This window comes from Rhincodon typus, chromosome 41, assembly GCF_021869965.1.
Source record: "Rhincodon typus isolate 14 chromosome 41, sRhiTyp1.1, whole genome shotgun sequence".
NCBI classification, from domain to species: domain Eukaryota; kingdom Metazoa; phylum Chordata; class Chondrichthyes; order Orectolobiformes; family Rhincodontidae; genus Rhincodon; species Rhincodon typus.
Genome location: NC_063372.1, coordinates 4,130,592 through 4,144,719, shown reverse-complemented (window position 1 = coordinate 4,144,719; position 14,128 = coordinate 4,130,592). Strand labels below are relative to the sequence as shown.

Here is a 14,128-nt window from a genome sequence, read left to right as displayed (position 1 = left end):
TTCCCCTGATGCTGCCTGGCCTGCTGTGTTCCTCCAGCTCCACACTTAGTAAAATACCTTGTTTTTTGCAATTAGTCTCTGCCTAACAATATAGGCAGTGTATAGTGAATGATCCCAAAACCTGTTTGAGCCCTTGCATTTGGTTCCATTTCGCCTTGGCTTCTGCACTTTACTGTTTCATTCTTTCTCTCCCCGTCACAAGTTTAAATATTCCCATTAGTTCTGAGTGGGCTAGAGTTTGCATTAATGGAATAATGCTTTCTCTGACCACTTCATGTTGACTATTCCATAGTTGGGTTGTTTTCCTGGCTCAGTTAATATGCCAGTACTTGCTCCCGGAAATTAGACTTGCTGGAGCTGGTGGCCATTTTGACCATTTAAAGTAACCTTGTATTCACACAGCAACTTGCCACATCTTTTGGGTCATTCCAAAGTGCTTCGAATCATCAAATTTGTTTTGAAGTGTTTGTGCTGTGTGGGTAAACACAGAAGCTGATTTGCGCATGCCATGGTCCCACAAATACCAGCAGATTATTCAGTCTGTTATTTGCTGAGGAAAGGTTTGACCAGGAGAACTCCCTCCTCTTAATATAGTGCAATGGATTGTTCCCATCCACTTGGTGGTGGCATTTCAGTTTAATGAATTACACAAAAAAAATTCACTTTTTGAATTTGTATATATTTGTATTGTATTTGTATTTACATAGAAAATAATTGACTTTTGTTCATTTATACAATGGTAATACAGCAGTATTTCACCCAGTTTTATTTTGAATGCTGTATTTGTCAAAGTTTAGTTGAAGTGTCATCCATGATCCAGTTGACAGCACTGCCTCAGTCAGTAGGTTGTGGGTTCAAGACCTCAGAGACTAGCACATAATCCAGACTGCCATGCCTGTGCAGCTCTGGGGGGTGCCACACTGGTGGTGCCATCTTTCAGATGAGATGTTAAATCAGTTTCTTTCGGTTTTACAACCGAGCAGGGTGTTCCCCGGCTAACATTTATCCCTCAACCAACATCACGAAAACCTCTTTTTGCTTTTAGAAAAGCTTTACTGTGTGCACATTGGCTGTCACATTTTCCTGTTCTATGACAATGTCTACAAAAATATTTCATTGGTTGTGAAATGCTTTGGGATGTCCTGAGGTTATACAAGCTGCTGTATAAATTCAATTTATCTTAATTAAAAACCAAAAGAACTGTGGATGCTGTAAATTGGGAACAGAAACAGAAGTCGCTGGAAATGCTCAGCAGGTCTGGCAGCATCTGTGAAGAAAAGTCAGAGTTAAAGTTTTAGGTCCAGTGACCCTTCAAGTTCTGAGGAATGGTCACCAGACCTGAAACATTAACTCTGATTTTTCTTCACAGATGCTGCCAGACCTGCTGAGCTCTTCCAGCAACTTCTGTTTTTGTTGCTATCTTAATCTTTTCTAGTTTCCATGACCTGTTTCTCTAAATTTTTTTAGACTTCTTAGATCTGTCTTGTAGCAATTCCTCACTTGCTCCCCCTCTCTTCTCAACCCTCCCTAGCCATTTCTGTGGCTTCACCTTCCTTATCTCTAATCTCCTTCAACCCCATAATCCTCTGAAAAGTTTTTTGCTCTAATTCTCTGACCTTTTATGCATTTTCCAACAACAATTGCTGCATCATTAGTAACACACCTTCAGACACTTGTACCCCAAGCTCTGGAATACTTTGCCCAATCTCTCCATTTTTATACCTCACTTTTTCTTTTTAAGAAATTCCTTTAAAACCTTCTCCTTTTGAACAAATTTTTGGTCATTGACCTGCCTTGGTGTCAAAATTTGTTATGTAATTGGCCCTGTGAAGCACTGTGGGTCGTTTTTGTTATATGTAAAGGTGCTATATAAATATAATTTGATGAAATCAAAGTGGGGCTACTAACTCTGTTGCCTTGAAAAATGCTTAGACTTTGGATGAGCATATGCTGTCTGGAGAAGTGATCAATACCAAAGAGTTATGGGGAAGCCGAGAAGCATCAAATCCTAAGAAGTTGCCACAGGTATAAAATGTTCTTTTGTTTTCTCTCTTTTTTTTTTTAACTTGATAATTTGTTAGATAATTGCCTACCTTTTTTGTTGCAGGCAGGGTGGAGTTAGAAATTAGATTTCTTAATACTGATATTTGAGTATTCTGGGGGTTCTCAATTTTTCTCACTCGTGATAGCTCCCCGTAGGCGTCCAACCCAGCAGCTTTCAGTATCTTCAACCAAGTGGTCATTTCTGTAATACACCTTGATCAATTTTCCTGCATGTAGTATGATCGTGCTAGGAGCTATCGTAGCCAAGCCCATTTCATCACTTTCACCCAACACCTGCGCACATTCCAATCGTGACTCAGAATAAGTTTTTTTTTCCCTCCCAGGAGAAGGGGCAGGGGGTGGGAAAGAACAAAAGGGAAAGCTTGTGTTAGTGTTTGAAGGCAGGATGGATTAAATGGCAAAAAAAAATTGCATTTGTTGATCATAGAATTTTATGTATGTAAAATATGAAAGATGACTAGGTAACTTTTTCATGTCCCCTTTTTAATGTTCCTTTTTTCTTTCCTACTGTTCAAATAAAAATGATATTCGTGAATCAATATAGTATAGCAAAGGTACCAAAGACTGAATATGATTTTGGGAGCTATAGCCTTTGTCAAGCCAGTTGTTTTCTGGTCTGAATTCGGTGTTGGGTTGCAGCTTTGTAACTGAGTGCAATTTCATCTTTTTTATGTCCATTCCCTACTTAATGTTGACAATATGTTTCAAATATTGTTGGGATTTCACCTTTTGTCTGTGATTTCCACCACTGTATTTTTGAATCCTCGTTTTAACAGCGCTTTGTTTCTATTCCAGATGTTTTTGTTGTTTAAAGCTGTTGGTAATTCAAACACCATGCAAATAATGTGGCTCCTGTTTAAACAAAGCTATTGCAGTGTTCTCTCTCTCCTTTATGTCTAATGTTTATTTTGCTTGCTTTCTGTTATAGTCTGACATAAGCACTAGTGACATTGAAATGAATGCTGGCAATAGGAATGAACAAAAAGAAAATGTGCCACCAGTACCTTTGACCAGCACCCCTCCCCATGCAGAACTGCAGAAGGTATGTGAGGTCAACTTGAGTTGGAATGTTTGTGTTAATTGTAGGGACAATATAAATATATATTTGGGTTCTTTTCTCACTGCAGATCTGTTGACTTCCTAATTCCAGGATTCCACCAGTTTGTGGTTTTATTGTAGTGTCCAAAGTGTAACTGGAGATCATTTTCCACCTATTGGTGAACAAAGAGGCAACTTTGTCTTTCTAAATAAAACACCACCTCATTTAAATGCTAAATTTGTGAATGAGGACTTGTCAGTGAGGAAGGAATTGATCACTTGATTGATAGAAATTAATTAATTTTGCAGTATTATGGTTGTAGATTGTTTCCTTTTATGGAAGGCAGAAAATGCAATGTCTACCTACCACTCCTATAATAACTACCCTCAGCTGGTCAGCCCAGGTTCTGTAGGATCAAATAAAAGCAAAATTATGTGGATACTGAAAATCTAAATTAAAAACTGAATATGCTGGAAAAACCCAGGTCTGGCGTCATTCGGGCAGAGAAAATCCGTTGATGTTTCAAATCTGATCTATGGCTCTTCTTCAGCACAAGTTCCAAAGAAGAGTCTTTGGACTCCTGTTATTTCTGTCTTTAAAAATAACCACATGCTTCCAGTTGCCTGCCACTTCAACACACCATCGTATTCCCATGCCAACATTCTGCCTCAGTGAGGCTCAATGCAAGCTGGAGGAACATCTCATCTTCTGCTTAAGTAGGTTTTACATCCTACAGGACTCAACATTGAGTTTAATGATTTCACAGCATAAACGCCACCTTCCATGTACATTACCACAGTCCCAGGTCCTGTTATGAAATAGGTTGTGTTCAGTACAGCCAACTTATTTTCAACTACTCCATCGTCATTATCACCTATCTAGTTTCTCTTTTTTCCCCCCCCCCCCCGGCTTACTATCAACAATCCCTTTGTCTGCTAACTGTTCTTTCTCTGGACTCCAACCCCACCTATCCACTCACTATTCCTTCCCCTTCACCACACACGCGCACGAATACTACCTTTTTCCTAGCTGCTTTCAGTTCTGACGAAGAGTCACTGGACCCATAACGTCTGTTTTATCTCCACAGATGCTGCCAGACCTGCCAGGTTTCTCCAGAAATTTGTTTTGTTTGTTATCTCTGCTTCTCTGGTTATCTGGTTTACACTATACATTGCAGCCAATGGAGGGAAAAAATGAGCATCTGTAGCCAGCTGCATCCTACTGTCCCAATATTTATTAGGCAATTACTGTTGTGAGGAAGGGTCACCGGACCTGAAATGTTAACTCTGTTTTTTCCCTTCGCAGATGCTGCCAGACCTGCTGAGCTTTTCCAGCAACTTTGTTTTTGTTACTGCCCAATGCCTGTTGAGTGTGCATGTTCGAACCAAATCCACTTGAACAGCTGTAAAGTCCCAGTGCATCATTCTTGCCAAAGTTGCATTAGTTTTGCAACAGAAGCCATCCATACTTAATTGTTTGATCACATTATAGTTGAGATGTTAAATGACTCCTTTCCTGGTGCTAATTACATGAAGTTGAAAGATGAGCTATGCAGTCAGATCATTGACTGGAACCAGATCATATATGCTTTTGATTAGAAGAATTGTCATGGCTCAATTCTTGCTATGATTCAGTTTGCTATTGTAGTTGACTATATTTTGAGAATCCTGTTTAATTGAACCATTATTAATTCCTTCAAATCCCTCAGGAGATTGTTAGTAATGCAAGAATAGTGTCTTGCTAAGTGACCTTTACTCTGAGATGTCGGTAATGCTGACGAGCCAGCATTTATTGCTCATCCCTAGTTGTCCTTGAAGGTGATGGTGAGCTACCTTCTTGGACCGCTGCAGTCCATTTGCTGTAGGCACACCCACAACGTTAGGGAGAAAGTTCCAGAATTTTGACCCAATAACACTTGAGGAACGATAGTGTGTTTCTTGTGAAACTGCCATTCCTAGTTTGAATCTTCATCCTTTCGAGAGACAAACCATTGAAACTTAACGTCTTCAAATTTCTTATCGATACTTCCTCTGCCCAGAGGTTTAAAGGAGGCTGTACTTCAGTTTGAAAAACTGCCAAAGTTTTAGATTTATGAACCATTTCAGGTATTTGCAAAGCTGGGTCTGGCATTTTACCCCTTTCTACCAAAATATGGGGACAGAAATTAGTGACATGGGCATTTTGCTCAAACTTCACCAGAGCAGCAAATGAACTCTTGTACAAAATCCTTTAATGCTGTTTCATTATCAATATTTTCATGCCTGTGTTGGACATTGCAGCTTCACGAATGAAATTGCTCTTGCATTTTTTTTAGGGGTCTGTGGTTGAGACATCGAATGCTTGGAAAAATTCTACTTATGAGAAACCAGGAAATAGTCAAGGTGAGCCTCTCTGTTCTAAAGGTATGCCACATGCATTTCCTCCATGTATTGGCCATGCAGAGTTGCCCTAACACTTGCAGATGGATGCAGTGGTCCATTTAGCTTAGTTTTGCTTTCATTCATTTTGTCGTACATAATTGAAGGTGAATGCATTACATGTGTGTAAATCCATTTCCAGCCACTAGAGATTTCAATGCTACGTTCACACTTCAAACAGAAAATCAAACCAATAACAATCCCTTCTTATCTGCACTAGTAGCTTAAAATCACTCATTTGAAATAACAGCCTGTATATTGTTTGTTGGTTTGGGCTTAATTCATGCTTTTAATCTTTTAAAATGAACAGTTAATGTGGAAAATGAAGAAGGGACGCCAAAGCTTTCAACTCAGGGTATAAAGCAACAGAGATCAACTGCAGAAATACAAAGTAGTCCAGCCAAATCTGTTAAGGTAAGTATCTCTCTTGCACCTGGTCAATCATTGTCTTGTTTGGTAATTCATGCACGTGATGCTCAACTTTACAAAGCTGAGGATTGGCAGAACTAAAGTTGCATTTCCTCTTTTGATGTATTTAATTTACTTTCTCCTATTGCTTTCTTCTGAAAGATCTGATCCAGACTGTATTGTTGCCTATAGTTATAGCAGTGCTCCCATCGCTCCTCCTAAGTGGCCATTCTACATGTGTGAACCTAGAAGTGGCAACCAAGGGATAGGTGGATTGAAGGTTGGAGAGAAAACAGTCCCAACTAAGCCCGGACCTGATTTCAGGCATTGCCATGGCCTCTTTCAAAGATGTGTTGCTAGATGTGATCAAGAATGGGAACCCTACTCAAAGTAGTTTCTCTAGTCTGTGGTATCACATTTATGTTTCCTGCTTAACTTTGCATTCAAGGAGACTGGTGTCTGAAAGAGCTCGCTGTGTTTGTACTACTAATATCTTATCTTGGTGCCAGAACTACAATGTTTTAAGTCTTCCCAAGCCTAATCACCAGGATAAGGGAAGCTGCTTTAAACAATGTAAACGGCTGCTCTCCCTCAATCTAAAATGACGGCCACAACGTGAAAACAGCTTGTATCTATTCTCACAGCAGGTGGCTGGCAGTGTAGATTTTTCTCAGGCAGTGGGTGCTGAGATTGTAGAATATGATGAGCTGATGTTTCATCTGTGGCTCCAGCTGGTCTGCAAGGAAGGTGGCATTCGCTGTATCCTAGAGAAGGTCCAAAGAGGGATTGAGTAACTTCATTTACACACAGTAGGCTATTTTCTTAAAGGGGAAATTCAGTACCCCAGAATATATAACCACAATTTGAAAGCTCTGTCTAATGTTTTCTATTAAAAGCAATTCAGTATGTTTTTAAAAGCTTAATGTACAGAATGTTTGTATTTTTTTTGGAGGAATTAAACTTCAAAATTTAGCTCTCAAAAATCAAGAGTAAGAAGAAAAATTTGAAGAGTTGTCTAATCCCTGGAACAATAGACTGATTCAGTGTGATTAAACATTTGTGTTGCTGTTTGGTATATTGCTGTTTAATCTTATTTCTTTGCCTATTTTTCAGCTTCTACTTCCTGTTCCTGAAGTATCCCTTTTCTCTCTGCATTCCTCTGTCTCCAATATGAGGTTCTGTTTGTTTATTTTTAAAAAGATTCACAACTCCTTACACTTGTTTATGTGAACAAAAAATCTAAATCAATGTTGCCTTTGTCTGATCATAATTTATGTTTAAAGTACATAACTTATCTGAGCAGTATTGATTAAAATCCTGCGTTTCTTGATTTGAGCTCAATGAATTTTTGGGAAGGTAAATGAGGATTATAGTGTCCGCCAATGCAAGTTTGCATTTAAATCATGATTTCCCCTGGGTGTGAAACAATTGTGGACAAACTGCTTAACAGCATGTGGATGACCCAGTGACAGGTGTCTTATCAGTGCTACTCTCTTTAAGGTTTGGAGAACTTGCAAGAGGCTACATTTATCAATTTTCAATTGATCTTCATTCCTATTTACTTTACTCTCTACTTTATTTTCTGCCTCCCCTTCTGAATTGCCAATCTTGCATTAGAATTTGACCTAAGTTGATATTTCCAAGGTAACAGATTTAAAGCATTGATATTATATATTGATCAGTAGTTTGGTGCAGATGCCAATGCCAATGCCAAGAACAACACTTGGTAGCTTTATATGCAAAATTTGCAGCAGAACCTGCCCCTCAAGGATTGGCCTTTTCAACCATCGGCAAAAGTAAGTCATCTGAAGACCACCCCAACTGAAACAGATTGTTTGTTTATTGTCTGTCCATCATTGTTCATAGATGTGAGTTTGCCAGATTGGAGGTCTACACGAGGCCATGAAGGGGCATCACTTCTTATCTCCATTATTCACCGGCTACCAAAGACCTTTTTTTTCCTCCAAATTTCCATGTTTTCCCTCTTCCAGCTCCCATGTTATTAATTTAAGTTTGAACAATAGCGCTGATGTTAAGGAAACTGGAGAAAACTGGCAGATGGAGTTTAATTTAGATAAATGTGAGGTGTTGCATTTTGGAAAGGCAAATCAGGGCAGCACTTGTACAATTAATAGAAAGGTCCTGGGGAGTGTTGCTCAACAAAGAGACCTTGGGATGTAGGTTCATAGTTCCTAGAACGTAGAGTGGGTAGACACTGTGATGAAGAAGACGTTTAACACAAAAACAAAAGTTGCTGGAAAAGCTCAGCAGGTCTGGCAGCGTCTATGAAGAAGAAATCAGAGTTAACATTTCAGCTCCAGTGACCCTTCCTCCGTTCTGCTGAGCTTTTCCAGCAACTTCTGTTTTTGTTCCTGACTTACAGCATCCACAGTTCTTTTGGTTTTTAAGACGTTTAGCACACTTGCCTTCTTTGGTCAGTACCTTGAGTATAGGAGTTGGGACATAATGGTGCGGCTGTACAGGACGTTGGTTAGACCACTTTCAGAATACTGCATTTAATTCTGGTCTCCCTACTATTGGAAAGATGTTGTTGAACCCTTTCCAGCTTAGAAAAGATTTATAAGGATGTTGCCAGGGTTGGAGGGTTTGAGCTATAGGGAGCGGCTGAATAGGCTGGGTTTTTTTTCCTCTAGAGTGTTTGGAGGCCAAGGGGTGACCTGTTATAGAGGTTTATAAAATCATAGAATCCCTACCGTGTGGAAGCAGGCCATTCGGCCCAACGAGTCCACACTGACTGTCCGGAGAGCATCCCACCCAGACCCACCCCCAATCCTATCCCTACAAACCTGCATTCCCGTGGCTAATCCATCTAACCTGCACATCACCATCATCATAGAATCCCTACAGTGTGGAAATAGGCCCCTTGGCCAAACAAGTCCACACCGCCTCTCCGAAGAGCATCCCACCCAGACCCATTCCCCTCTAACTCACCTAATTTACACACTCCTGAACATTATGGGCAATTTAGCATGGCTAATCCATCTAGCCTGCACATCTTTGGACTGTGGGAGGAAACCGGAGCACCCAGAGGAAACCCACACCGACATGGGGAGAATGTGTGGAGTTTGCACAGTCGGCGGAGGATGGAAATGTACCTGGGTCTCTGGTGCCGTGAGCCACTGTGCTGACCACCTGAGGGGCATGGATAGGGTGAATAGCCAAGGTCTTTTCCCCAGGGTGGGCAAGTCCAAAATTAGAGGGGTATAGGTTTAAGGTGAGAGGGGAAAGATTTAAAAGGGACCTAAGGAGCAACTTTTTCCACACGGTGGTGTGTGTGTGGAGTGAGCTGCCAGAGGAAGTGGTGGAGGCTGGTACAATTATAACATTTTTAAAAGGCATCTGGATAGGTATATGAATAGGAAGGGCTTAGAGGGATATGGGCCAAATGCTGGCAAATGGGAGCAGATTAATTTAGAGTATCTGTTCGGCATGGACGAGTTGGACCGAAGGGTCTGTTTCTGTGCTGTACAGCTCTATGATTCTATAAAACATTTAAAACTAAATCGCAGAAGTACTTGTCTGAAGTTGCTGACTGTCTCCACACTTGTTTTCTCTGTATGATTTGTTTTGAATAAAAATCTGTTTGAATACACAACATAGTGTTGTTTAATTCTAACTCAAATGTTTTGTCATGTCATGTTTTGAGAATGAAAGGTGCAATGACAGCAAGAGACATTAAAGTGACTAATGAGTCTGCTTTTTTTTCCCTAAATTACTACCAGAAATTTCAGCTTCCAGCTAGAGAGTTGTGTGTCACCTGCCAAAAGACTGTCTATCCAATGGAGCGTCTTGTTGCAAACCAGCAGGTGTTTCATAATTTCTGCTTCCGCTGCAGCCATTGCAACACTAAGCTGAGGTGAGGATTCTGGTTTCAAGTGACTCTGGGTTCTACATTATTTTTGGGTCCAAGCTTTTTTGATTTGCAAACCATTTTGAGCTTAATTTTGGGTATGAAATGACTAAATTATGTGTTGAAAGGTTTCTGAAGTGTTCTTGCCCTGAAAACTGCTAACCCCCTCCCCCACACTACACCTCTTGAAACCAGTAGCTTGGTTAGTAAAAGAACCATGTGCAACCCATACGGAGGCTCAGTCTCTGGTTGATCCTCAACAGGCAGCAGAACCTTGCAGCTGACCTGCTGGGTTCCTACTTGTGATAATGCCACATTTTTCTCAGCAGAAGTTATTGGTTTGTGTCCAATAAAAGAGAGCAGGATTTGCCTTGCTGTAATATACTACCCATCCCCTGCCTATGCAGAGAATTGTATAGTTTCCTAACAACAGTCATAATCCAGACTGCTGGATTTCTTTTGGTAGGCATTTATCATTATTGTCATCCCATGATGGTATCCAATAGACAAACAAATAGTGTAACTTCTTCGTAGAACACGGCAGCACGGTGGCTTAGAGGTTAGCATTGCTGCCCCACAGCGCCAGGGACCCGGGTTCAATTCCACCCTCGGGCGACTGTGTGGAGTTTGCACATTCTCCCAGTGTCTGTGTGGGTTTCCTCTGGAGCTCCGGTTTCTTCCGCAGTTCAAAGATGTGCAGGTTAGGTGGATTGGCCATGCTAAATTACCCATAGTGTCCAGAGATGTTTAGGTTAAGTGGGAATGTGGGAAATGCAGGGGTAGGGGAATGGATCTGGGTGGGATGCTCTTCACAGGCGTGGTGTGGACTTGTTGGGCCAAATGGCCTGTCTCCACACTGTAGGGGTTCTATGATTCTTCTATGATGAAATCCACTTGGAGGATGGTAGACTGTACAACTGCACACATTATAAATGACCAGTTGAAGCCTTCTCGTGCACGCTTTAGCCTTCAGAAGTTTAAACGTTCTTAAATTTCTTTTGCACAGCATTGGGAATTTTGCTTCACTACATGGGAATGTGTACTGCAAGCCACATTTCAGCCAGCTCTTCAAATCCAAAGGTAATTATGACGAGGGATTTGGTCATAAGCCACACAAGGAGCTGTGGATGGCCAAAACTGAGAGTGACACTACAGAACGCAAGAATGAAGTTGCCATGGATAAATCTGAGACCAAAACTGAGAACTCTGGAGTAGATGAGCTTTCCATACTCAAGGTAGGTGTTTTGGCTGCCAGCATGGAGGCCTTAGTTACTAGTACTCCACCAGAAAAGGTGGAGAAACCTGTCGAAACAAGAAAATTAAAAATAGCTTGGCCACCACCTAATGAAGCAGGTAGTAAAGGAATTGGCTCTTCTGAAGAGAGCCTCCGAGTTAACAAACCAAAATGGCCTCCAGAGGATGATTTCCAACACCTGACCAAGAGAAACTCTGAATTCATTGGTACCTCCAGACTGAGACGAAGCGCTTCTCTGAAAGAACGATGTAGACCATTTACCATTGCTGCACCTCTGAGACCTATAGCCATTAAAGAGCCAGGAAGAAATCCATCTGCTAAAAATACAACACAGGATCTGATCATTAAAGAAAGAGAAGCCAAAAGAGAGACTGATGAACGGAAGAATGAAAACGAGTCAACTCTGGAAAATGAGCATGAGCAACCAGTGACTACTGAGCTCGAGGGCACGCAAGAAGATTTGGTGACTGAAAAGGTTGTAGAAGTGAAAAGCAACAAAAAGCTGCTTCAAGATGAGGATGTAGAGGAACTTCACCTCCACAAGGAAGAGGCCAGAGAACCTGACTTTCTGGAGTGTGAGGAGCAGGAATCCAAACAAAAAATGGTTGAATCGCAAACTTCTGGAGAGACACGTACCTCAAATGAGCACATTCCAGAGAATGAGAGAAAACTGGAAGATATTGGTTTTTGGGATGGGGATGAAACTGAAGTGGAGGGAACTGCGGAACTGTCAGTTGAAGAACAAATCAAGAGAAATAGATGTTATGAAGATGAGGATTAGAAACTGTGGGTGATTTACATGATATTTTAATTGGTGACTGGCCTTGTGATTCATGGGTGTCAGCTCAGAACTTCCTGTTGTAAAGTGGTTTATTCTAAATACCTGTATTGATATGAACTTTATCAACATAAAAGTAACTAACTAATCAAGCAATTAAAAGAACAAGTATGGAATCATGGAAGGTAGTGAAGTTCTAATTCAAGGGCATGAGGTTTTATCTCATGCCGTTTTTTTTGTGTATCGTCCACTATCTAGGCAGGAGGGATTAGATTTCAAAAGACTCTATGTAAAGAAGTTTTTCTAAAAGTTATAACTAAATGCCATTCCACCTTGTATCCATGCCACTCCTTTAATGCTCCCTTCACATAGCCTGTTAATGTTTTATCATATAAAAGATGGATTGAATTTATCAAGAAATAATGGAAGCATTTAAGAACCAGAGTGTGTACACCTCAAATGGTAGTGGAGCAGAAAATACCTTAAGCTGAAAACAACTGGGCATCTTCTACCTCGTTGCCACGCACTTGCCTACACATAGACCCGAAAATGGCAATTTAGTGAAGGCTTGGTTCTGAGATTTGAAAATGGAGTTCATCTGTTAATGTCCTTAATCCAATAGATCATTCAGTTGGCAAAACAGGGTGGTCCCTACATTGCAGTAGCAGAGTGACAGATTGATCCTGACTCTAACACACACTCTCTGATCAGCCTTAATTTAACAGACTTTCCAATTGTATAGCTGTAAAGATCCAAATATCAGAGGGAAGATTTGATGGATCGATATTATTAGAGTTATGGAATGTTTGAAACAACAAAGATTATTTACTTGTTTTTTAGAATAGTGTAACTAATCCCGGTAAGATGAAAATGGAAGCATTAGAATAACACCACTTTATAACAATGTTATAGGCTGTAAACCTGACTTTAGTCTTCAAACCTTGTAAATTCCTACTTCTGGCTTTATTCTTTACCCTTCAGTGCTGTTTTAGAATTTCTTGTGTATTGCAGTATGATTTTATATGTGAAATTGTTTTTACATATTGATAGCATGTGAGGGACAAGACGCTGCTGAAAATAGTGATTTGACTTTAGTATAACAATTTTAGATGGGATGGGCAATAAAGAATTGGGCAATACATTTGTGCTATGGTGTCTGGAACAATGCAATTTTAATCTTTGATGAAAACAAAAACACTGCTCAATACTGAAATCTCTCTTGGTGTTGGATCTATCACCTCTACAGCCTTCTGGCACCTGATTTGGTCTAAGGTGATTTAAGTAGCACAGACAGTCATTCTTCTTATTGCAGTAGACTTGATATTTAAATCGTGTTTCTGACTTTACTGCAGATATGTAATGGCCCTGATGTTCAAATCAATCCAATCAATCAATCAATCAATCTCTCTCAACTCCTCCTCCTCTGTTAATTTATCTTCTGGCTGTAGAAATTTTAAGATGTTAACCTATTAATCCAGGTTAGAATCCAACCCATGTCCTAGCAATAGATGGATGGATGCCTGTTGCATCCCTTGATCACTTGCCCATTGATTCTTGTGCAAAGAATCTAAGCAATTTAGAAACATGCAAAATCATTAAATGCAGAGAAGTTATTATGTAATAAAAAGAATTACTTGACCAATGCTGGCTGTTGACTTTGACTTTCTTTTCAAACTCTTCTACAATTGTACATTGGATTTGTTGTGATTTCTGTTTGGCTTCTAGTTAATAAACTCTTTAAAAAGACATTAGTTGAATAATCTTTTATACTATGTTCTATTTTGCATCCAGTGAAACTAAATTAACAGAATTTGAGAATATGTGCACTGCTAGGATAAGCCTTCTTGGTAATGTACAATTTGCTTTGACCTGATGATCATCATCACACTTCACACCATATATACTTACACCACAGAAATCAGTTTAATGTTTTTATGACTAAGATACTCATCACTACTTTGATTTGTATTCAAGCTTTGGATATACTGTTTATTTTTTAAAAGAGCTGTCTGGGTACTCTAAAGATAATCATTAAACAGTTTTTGGTGATCTTGCACCATTCCATTTTGATTTTGGGCTTGTACAATTCCTTTCAGGAGAGAGATGCTTTACTGATAGCAGGTTTGAATGCATATTTGTGTGCACCATTCACTTCAGCAGACATGGTCAGTTTTTTTCATGGGAGTAGGGGGAACACCTTTCATGAAGATGAGGGTTGCCACAAAAATAAACATGAATTTCTTCAAACAAAAATTCAAAAAGCAGTAAATTGACGATTTGTGAGTAATACAAATGA

At 40.0% G+C, this 14,128-nt stretch overlaps 1 protein-coding gene across 5 annotated transcripts in view; it reads left to right on the top strand.

Moving 5' to 3' along the window:
* The window catches only part of LOC109923569 (LIM domain and actin-binding protein 1), a 134,822-nt gene extending 121,242 nt beyond the window's left edge, over positions 1-13,580 (top strand). For all 5 annotated transcript variants that reach the window (XM_048618805.1, XM_048618807.1, XM_048618804.1 and 2 more), the window contains 6 exons: positions 1,933-2,025; positions 2,993-3,106; positions 5,418-5,484; positions 5,831-5,934; positions 9,672-9,805; positions 10,806-13,580. In XM_048618805.1, coding sequence (XP_048474762.1) covers positions 1,933-2,025; positions 2,993-3,106; positions 5,418-5,484; positions 5,831-5,934; positions 9,672-9,805; positions 10,806-11,835 — 1,542 coding nt within the window. In that variant the 3' untranslated portion in view covers positions 11,836-13,580. The remainder of the gene's footprint in view (positions 1-1,932; positions 2,026-2,992; positions 3,107-5,417; positions 5,485-5,830; positions 5,935-9,671; positions 9,806-10,805) is intronic.
* The last annotated feature ends 548 nt before the right edge of the window (positions 13,581-14,128 follow it).